This window comes from Apostichopus japonicus, chromosome 19 (assembly GCF_037975245.1).
Source record: "Apostichopus japonicus isolate 1M-3 chromosome 19, ASM3797524v1, whole genome shotgun sequence".
NCBI lineage: Eukaryota > Metazoa > Echinodermata > Holothuroidea > Aspidochirotida > Stichopodidae > Apostichopus > Apostichopus japonicus.
The window spans coordinates 26,337,666-26,347,563 of NC_092579.1; the positions used below are offsets into that span (position 1 = coordinate 26,337,666).

Below are 9,898 nucleotides of genomic sequence, written 5' to 3' on the forward strand. Positions count from 1 at the left end.
TCTCTCACCTCCCTTATTTCTGTTTCAAAGGTTGCAACTTATCAAATATGCGTAGTTTAATCTGCGCAATTCTTCAAATTCCTCTTCCATTACACGAAAAGCACTTCAGATTATCACTGGTGCGAAACTCACGGATCTGTATCTAAACTAAGTTAAATGCGATGTCAACAAGAAAGAGCGGCTTGAGGCTAAAAATCAAAACATTTCTATCTGATTTCACGTTGATTGTAATCTATAGAAATCTTCATTTTCCATAGTTTCTCTGGGAGATGAAAACACGATAATATTCTGCATATAGGCCTACGACATGAACCTGAAGTAATAATAAAGATGACAGAGCATAGAGCCACAAATTCGGCGAATTTTAGCCATAAATAAAAGTACCATGGTTGATGGATATTCCAGTGGTTGAAGTTCATTGTTAAGCAAGATAGCATGCTTGGAATTGCCTGCATTTTTAGGTCATAACAAATGACATATAATTGTGTGGAGTAACATAATTTTAAAATTGGATGATAATTTACGCATGAATCTGACAATAACCGAGTCAGTGATGTCATGATATCATTTAAGAGAAAAGTTATTTTTCTCCGTAACGTACTAATTAATTAATTAATTAATTCTGAGGGAAATAGTATTCTTACAAACAACTTGCAGAAAGATGAAATTCTATAAATGCAGAGAATATCGACAACTGAGCGAGCATTCAAAATATTTAACATTTGAAGGATAAATTACCAAAACGGTATTTGACAGGTAAGGATAAAGCTTACAAGAAGATCTGCCATGTGACATCACCGATCACTAGCTTCAATCCGCTTCCGGTAAGGGAGAGTTTATCTGGTTATACATATAGCTTAGAACAAGATATTCAGCTGAAAGTGTTTAAGCTAGCAGTCTGGAAAATTGCCCCTCCGGGCATAGAAATGTCACATTCGTGGCCACCGGAATCTCCCTTTAATGATGACAATAAGAGCGGGTATAGCCGAGGGTGTTGCATATCGCATCGCAAACACCATTCATGGACAACTGATTACAGTTTAAGGACAATCACATTGGAAAAGCCACACCTTTTATGAACTCCGCACCAAAAAGGAGAAGGAGAGGAAGATAAAAAAAAACAGGATTTTGTCATGTCCAGATTCGTATATGGGATTGAGAGTTTTTCGATGATCACATTTTAGCATTTCTGGTGAGCAAAACACAGTACCAAAAACAGACCTTTTTTAATCTAAAAGATCGCGAGCCGAATAGTTCCAACGATGTTTGTGCGCGCACGCATGCGCGCGTTTGTGTGTGAAAACACATTTGTATCCTGTTACAAAGAAACTGTGCATTGGTCGGTCCGTATGTAAACTTACACATTTTCACCCACTTTCACACTTTTAGATCAAACTATGTCATATTTACGTCATTATAATGGTATTTCAAAACGAAGAATGTATAGCGTCTACATTTTCGTCTGTATAGTAACCGAGATTGCAAAGTTATTATTAACCAGTTTTGCTTTTCATATTAGTGCTGCTACAAGGGTTAGAGGTAAATGTACTAACCTTCACCTATAAATATATATACATATCTAACACCTAAACGCCAAAGTATAATAAAACAAAATGGTCTAAGATCATTCCGTGTTTTCAACCTGTTTGTTTGGTTATAAATTGTCTCTCCAATATTGGGCCTTCGGGATGATGGCAGCTTTAAAGCCATCCATTTCATCGACTTATTTACGAGAAGCAGTAAATAATCCTTATATAGGGACAGTCATCATCATACTGATGGAGTGATATAATCCTACGGCGGACTTGGAAGTAAGATACACACACTACCGTTGTAACTCCTGCCACTGAGAAAAGGAGGTGTGTTCTTACTGTATATTGTGCACATATATAGAAGCCAGTGAGGCTAGTAGCAGTTGTGAAATCCGTGGAGTATAGAGTAGACCGTACAAACATTCCATTATAGAAAGTATAGGCCAAGCTAATGCGTTGTATATACACAACCGACACTTGCTCAAACAAAATATTTGAAGCCATTCCAACTCGTGTAAAACAAATTTTAACGGAGTTACATGATTATGATCAGGGTCAAAAAAGAAATAATAATAATATATATTGTTGTGTGTGGGTTTTTTTTAAATCGAAATCGACACCAACCCCCTCTTCCAACTAACCCCCCCCCCTTGCACCCCCTTCACCGCCATTTCATACCTTTATCGTGAATGTGTCCATATATATTTCTATAGTATTCATATTTTGATGGGCTATAAATACATATCCACATGCAGCTTAAGATTGTTTGTGGTTTGGCAATCTTAACAACTGTTGTAATAGTGGTTCTATAGCTACACAGGTCTCTAGGTCATCCAAAAACACCAAAGATGCGATTCTTTGGCAGAAACAGTAATTAAGTTTTCCCCAGGAATTTAGACATTTTTTTTTTAAACAATTTTTTACGTTATCATATGACCTAAATTTCGGAAACAGAGGTATTTTTTCCATGAAGATTTGTTTATGAATTTTTGGTAAAATCACAATACCTTTGCAACCCTCCTCGGTCATAATAATATCGGTTGCCATAGATACACAGTCATGCTATTACACAGAGTAGTAATTCTTTGGAGGGTAATTACTCGCATGCACCTTCCTTGCAGGAGGTGTGCTGAACTTTTAGACCAGCAACAGAAAAGAAGGGAAAATATTTCAGTCCCGCAAAGCACTTTAGTATTCCAGAATTGTTTAAAACGAAGACAAATGTAGCTAAAAACATGTTTATAGTTGATAGAGAGACAAAGAGGCAAAAACTAAATAAGTAAATAAAAACAAAGTGGTGGGGGCGGGGCGGGGCGGAGGAGGAGGAGGAGGAGGAGGAGGAGGAGGAGGAGGAGGAGGAGGAGGAGGAGTAGGAGGAGAAAGAAACTGCAATCCAAGGAGAAAAATTGGTAGTCGACTAATTCAGAGTATGCAAAGATAGAGTAGAATATGCAAAGATAGAATATGCAAATAAAGACTTATAAAATGTTAAAATATTGGACATGAATTATTGCCAGGTGAGTTATTGCAGTTCCGACAACAAAGCCCAAAAAAACTAGACAGAGAGAGGAATAAATTGTACCGATGCAAGGAACTGTTCCTTATAAACGGATGTAACCTATCTTATTAAGGGTATAGGGAGAATCTCGTCAGAAAGAGTATATCTTATTTGGTGGATTTTAATCACCGCCAGTGTGTTTGATGACAGCCTAAACTGAAGCTATACATTCATTATATGGGCTACACTAACATATCAACTTCTGTCATTCCTTCATCTTTGTTTTCTGCAACGTGTGAGGTTGTCAGAGCTTCTTCCTGTACTTCTCCATTAACAGGTTGAACTCTCGTTATGCATGCGTCTATCATTCAAGTTCGCCACCCAAAACTAGTAATCTTCGCTAGCCGATCATCTCATACAAATTGATCGAAAATCGTGCACTTCAAATCCGCTTTACAAAAGTATATTCTATGAGATTATGAACCTACCTAGTCCTCGCTACGTATTATGGACGGCGCGATTCATGACGCACTATATCCGGGATTAAACCAAATTTGATTTAGAAGCTAAAATTTAGCAAAATGACCTCCTTGGCTACATGGAGAACTGTCCTACAAGGACCCGCTAATTACATTACTATTTAAAATCGGTATAACGCCAGCACCAGTTGTATAGATAGCTGTAACTTAACCCACCAGAGAACAACAAAACATACAGGGGCTGTATCTAATGTCTCTTAGCGCCTGTTCCCGTCACCTATATATACGCAATTGTCATTCAGTGCAGATTGATTTTGTACCAATAATTGCCTGTATATTACACCTATATATATATATATATATATATATATATATATATATATATATATATATATATATAATATATATATATATATATATATATATATATATCACGATACCATTAAATAATCTTGGATGGAAATAATCATATTTAGCCTATAGTCTGACTAATAATATAACAAAGATCAAAGACAATGCGACACTGTCCTATAATGTGTCAAAAGAAAAAAAACTTGTCAAAAATGACTATCTCTGACAAAAAATCACACATGATCAAGTTTACTGACAAAATAATTAAATTAGAAAGCAATCACAAAGATGGGAACCTATCAACTGCAGATTCTCTCCCAAAAATGCGAGTCCTCCACGTAACAGTTCTTTGAAAGACGTATACAACTGTGTGGTATAGACCTCCATCATGAACTGCCGTATAAATCAAGAAACATCCTGCAGGCTTCTTCTGGCACTAAATCGATCAGCAGTAACTGAGCAAAAGCCGCGCTATATCTACTTTTATTTAATCGATAACGAAAGTTTCAAGGGAATGTACTCAAATCGACATATTTTCGGAGAAAGATGATTTTGAAACAGAAAAGAAGCGTCGTGCCCAAGCACAGGTCAGGATTTGGCGGCGGGACTCATGCTATAGAGGTTTGCCCGCCGCGTGCAATATATATACTAAATCAATCAAATGCAGGTAGAAAAGACCAGATAAAAATAGTATAGTCATAAGACCAGTATATCGATTAGTGAAAAGGAACGTGTGGGGGTGGGTGGGTGGGTGTTGAAGAGTCACAACACACGTCTGGGTATAACATATATATTACGTACAATAAAGGATATCAACATCTTACGTAGATGGGTATAGAAACGAGTGATATAGACGTTGAAAGTGAGTCTAAAAATAGAGACCAACTGTGGTATACTTGAAACTGTGAGTTAGGTATAGAACCCTCATTCACAAGTGGAATCCAATAAGTGTGTGCATGGGGTTGTTATAAAGTTAGTTGTGTTCGTCTGCGTGTGTATGTGTGTGCGTTTATTGTTAACGTTACATATAGGCCTGAATAACATTGTCGTAATTAACTGCATCGTTAGTACATTATCATTACTTATGCATAAATAGTGAATAAAATATAACGAGGAGACGGGTGTGATAATTGCGGAGTATATCCATTCAAGTATAATTTACTGTGTGCAGTGATACTTTCGACATTCAAAGAGGTGTTCAGGTACATGTAAAACACAAAACCAACTGTTATCGAAAACAAATGAAAGTAAGAGATTTTGCGGTATTTAAAAGAAAGTATAGATAAATAACTCACGTGGCCATGGTTCAGAAACATTTGACGATGAAATACAGTTTAGCCGTCACAGGTCTTCGTTGAAACCTCAGGTTTAATCTTTCGTTCTCTTCAGCTCAATCCGAGTTTCTTAAGTTCTTCTTTTCGAAAAGCAGGGTTAAATTTCATCAAAATTGGCTGGTAGCTCAATTCGTTTCATATGTCAGTTGGTTGAGAGGACAGTTGAAATCTTACGAGCTATATAGTACTCCCGTAACTCTAAATCATTGAAGACCCAACAAATGCAGAGTTTTTTCTGCTTTCCCTAAAAGCAAGTTCAACAACAGTCTATAAGTCTATTTGGATTGTCGGATTCCGCCAGGTGGTTGACACAAGATAACTGATCCGAAACAAGTTGTTCAAGTAACGAGTGAGCCATGCAGTGAACTTCAGTCCAAAATGCAACACGTTCGATCTGGCCCAACATACAAGTAGGTTACTAAGTTCTCACGCTTGATAAGTCTGTTGTCTCACCACCGATGTTTCATGTTGTCCGACCAGATCCATCTAACTTTCTTGGTAGTTTTCCAAAGCACAGAGCGAGAATGGAATATTGGTCTTTGCTAGGTAATACAAGCCACCAGGGTATCGAAGACCGCACTCCAAACAAAAAGTGCAAAGTTCAAACTCGAGTGTCTGCGCTACTCAAAATATTATACTCAATCACACCACAACAAGGTATGCGGAATGGGCTCTTTGCTAGTGATCGATATTTCATTCAGATAGTTTCCAAATGTTTGTAAGGTGAAGTCATAGAATTTAATGGAAATATCGTGGAAAGTTCATTAATTGTGAGTCTAAACTCTGCAGAATTAATGTTTACTTTAGGCTCTCAATGTACTTCGAGTTATACCTGCAAACTAGCTCCGTACAGAAGTGCTTGAGTGTTGTTGGCGTCTTTGAGGTTTTGTGCAGAAAACTATACCGCTAAGAGGTTGTACGTTGTTGTCCTCACCTGTTTGTTCTTTGATGTCACTTAGATACTTCTTATTTCTTAGTTGCTCTTATCCTCACATTTACAAGCTCCCAATGTAAGGTATGTTTACGAGAAATGAGTACCTCCCCTGTCAGCTCTACATGTCAACATATCAAGCTGGAGCAAAAGCAGCAAGAGTCTGCTCTATGGGAGAAATAGGGGGCGCTCTACGAGTAAATCGCATTTGTAAGATTAGCATTCGTTTTTCATGTCTTCGTGTATAGCTCGCAGGCAGGTTGCCAGAACAAATATATCAACTAAACCAACCCCCCACCCCCCCAAAAAAAAAAAAAAAATACCGGGTATTGTTTGAAACATGCTTCATAAAATAGCAAGAGACCTACATCCCGTAATTAACCGCGAATTGAAGGAAATCGAATCAACTTCCTCCACATTTATGGTCGACAAATATATTTTACTCATAGTGAAAGTTTTCAGAAAGTAGATAAATTGTTACTCCGTTGTTTGATGGTTTGATTTCTTATTTATCCAAATATAAGCTCGGAAATCATCCTGGATGGGAAACAATTCCTAAGCCTATACTATATGAAAATACTATACTATACAGTGTGCTAGTAATTACAAAAACCCTTATTTTGATATTTTAATTGATTGGTTCTCGTGGCAGCTTGCCACGCATCGTACCCATCGAATGGTAAATGAGCGAGAGAGAGAGAGAGAGGGGGTGGAATGAGACAAGGGGAAGGGAGGTATGGTTGGTAGCCCCTTGCTGACATATCCAGTAGCAAACTCTGGATGAAGGATGATGGATATGGGCAGTGGCGTATAAAAAAATCTCTAGAAAATTGGTATTACCTGGGAAAGTATCGGGCTAAAAAACTTTAATCTATGACCTGGTTATGGATAACTTCTTTATAAGGTTATGAAACGGTTCATTTCAATAAACTTGCAACAAGTTTATCCCTCTGTACGTTAGGTTGTATGTATAGGTCTCTTGAAACGTCCTGCTTGAACATTAATGTTAAATTGTCCAGACACTATAACACTGACGAGGAGGGTTGCCCTCTGTCCTCGGGAGTTATAACTTACACTCCCGATAGGTTGATTTTTAGTTGTTACTATTCCGGTGTTCAAGGTATTCACCTTTAATATCATTGTTAAAACTCTAGGAAAGCTCCTTTAACGCTGAATTGCCGAATACGTCATCTCACCGTAACAGGCCTAAATATTAACGATAACAATCCATTGTTTTGTAAATTCTAAACAGCCCCGTTCTCGTTAACGTTAGCTTTCACTTCATCGTTTGAAATCAAGCTTTTGACCCATCCAGTAGGAGGAACATATATAGGAGCAAAAGCCTATAATTTATTTGTGGAGATCAAAGGTCATTTGGGGTCACCAGGGGTGAAATTGAGTAAACCTTGTAAACACGATATCTCAAGAAGAAAAGCCTAGATCAATCTCGCATTTCGTGTGATGGAGTACCAACTGAGTGCAAAATCCCTATTGTTTTTGGTGGAGGTCGAAGTCCATTTGGGGTCACTAGAGGGCAAATTGTGAAAACCTTGTAAACACGATAACTCAAGAAGGGAAGGTTGGACGAATCTCATATTTCCGTATGTAGTTGGTACATGTTCAGTACAAGTTTTTATTGAGGTCAAAGGTCAGTTGGAGTCACCAAGTTGTGGAAACCTTGTTTTATAAGCTACCGTATCTCTCACAGACCTATCAGATAACATGTGGGTTACGCCTCATACGAATATAGGAGGCTATTGGCAATTGGAAATGAGCTTATGGGCATCCGTAGAATCTAAAACTCAAAACTGAAAACTCGAACATATTTGAATTGGCTTCAACGTGCCCCTCGGAAGCCTTACTTTGCGTGCGAAAAGGTGTACTTTGTAGTACAGCGGTTCTATTGGATGTTTTCCGTCGTATTTATTTCAGGTTGGATGTAGTTTCGTTGTGACCAGGCAGCGTTTATGAAACAGTTCGTCTAGTTAGATTTTTTAGTATTATGAATCTCAATGCGAAAAATAATTGTGTAAAACGGTCAGAGAAATATAGCGATCCTTGTGTATCACGTGACGGCAGTATTAGTTTGTAGCTATTGAATGACTATGTCTGTGTTGTCTCTCTTTCCAAAGCATCAGCTGTCAGGATGAACAACATCTTTAATCCTCGAATTCAAATGCCTGATTACGTAAGTCTAACATTCATTAATTGTTGCGTATATGTTCTTATGATGACTAAGGCCTTATAAATTATGCTAACATTACGATTAAAATTGACTATATAATCAGAAGGAACCCCTGATCCATAAGCATGATTTTGGCAAGAATCTAAAATGTCGGGATTTTGGGCCAAATATTGAAAAAATTATAAGTCTATGATATATATATTTAGTCATGTTAGCATAAGTTATTAAGGCTTTTTCAGGCCTAAAATTTGATAGAACCCCACTTTCAATTGGTGCTAAAACCTCCCCTGGGACCCTGGATGGCAATTAAAGGCATCCTGATAAAATCTGAGAAATTAAATCTTTATCCCCAAAGTTTGGTTAAGGCAGTATAATAGGCTAAATTTATAGCCTTATGATCATATTTTAGGCCTGAAAAAGCAAAAGCCTTGTAAATGATGCTTACATTAGGGTTATTTCTCTCTCATTATTGTGTAGCACTGCCTATTAACATGAAGGGACTTCTGTGAGTAAATTGCTAAGAGGTTGGTAAGGGGGAGGGAGTGGGTTGGTTATTGCGTTTTCATTTCCACAACAGTTGAAGATGTCATTACCCAACGGTGTTGATACAATATAACCAATTTTCTTTACCGAAGTGGGTAGAGTAACACTTTTTTAAAAAGATCTAAATTCTTTTGATTGCCTAGTTGCTAAAGTAATGGTCAAGGCAACGTTTCCTGAATCTGCTAAGCTTATTTCGCGCGCGGTTGGGGTTGAAAACTATTAATATGCAACAACCAGTTAAAGCAACAGTATCGGGCAGTATTTTATCACCTTCCGTTCCATTTTTGAAGAAAAAATTACGATTAAAACATTGAACACTTCTATCGCTTAGCATACAACTTCCGAGGAACAACACAAAACCGGAAAACATTTATAAATAACAAAGGTTTGATTTGACTGCTTTGAAATCACGTATCACTGGCAAGATGCGTCGAGCGCCCTCTTTCAAGGTTTAAGCCTCTAAAACGATCGTAAATTATCTTTGCTATATTGTTATGAAATGATTACCATCGAAATATTTCGTGAAACTCTATAAACTGAGGAATTTGGGCTAAAATATGATCGTGTTTGAAATGTTTCGATTTTATCTAGGCTTCTTTGACAGAAATATAAATTTCTCGGGACGATTAAGTTCGAGCCAATAAATATTGATAAAACCGCCGTTATATTTAGATAGGGGGCATATCGACATAAAACAAACGTAAACTTTTGCTTACCTCTTATCCGAATTTTTGAATAAAAACAAGGATGTTAGTGTTACAATTTTAAAGGCACCTCAGAGAAATCAGCATTGGCCTACGGAGGCAAAAACATGCCGGAATAAATAGGAACGATTTTATCCCTTCTGTAAAATCAAAAGGAACCCCTGATCCATATGCATTCATTTTTTACCCCAAACGGATCTCTTTTCATAGTAACGTTTCTTTTTTGGGAGGGGCGGAGGGCAATAGGATCATTGGTTGTTCAACAAGTCCGGTTAATACTAAATTATCATCGACGAATTTTCATGCCGATATTTTTGTTTTAAAATTCGCATTTCTAACAC

General features: G+C 37.4%; 1 protein-coding gene across 1 annotated transcript in view; it reads right to left on the reverse strand.

The window, feature by feature from the left end:
• Positions 1–6,232, reverse strand: part of LOC139960339 (uncharacterized) — a 90,966-nt gene extending 84,734 nt beyond the window's left edge. Inside the window, exon 1 of the mRNA XM_071958643.1 lies at positions 5,156–6,232. Coding sequence (XP_071814744.1) covers positions 5,156–5,163 — 8 coding nt within the window. The 5' untranslated portion in view covers positions 5,164–6,232. The remainder of the gene's footprint in view (positions 1–5,155) is intronic.
• Positions 6,233–9,898: the final 3,666 nt, after the last annotated feature.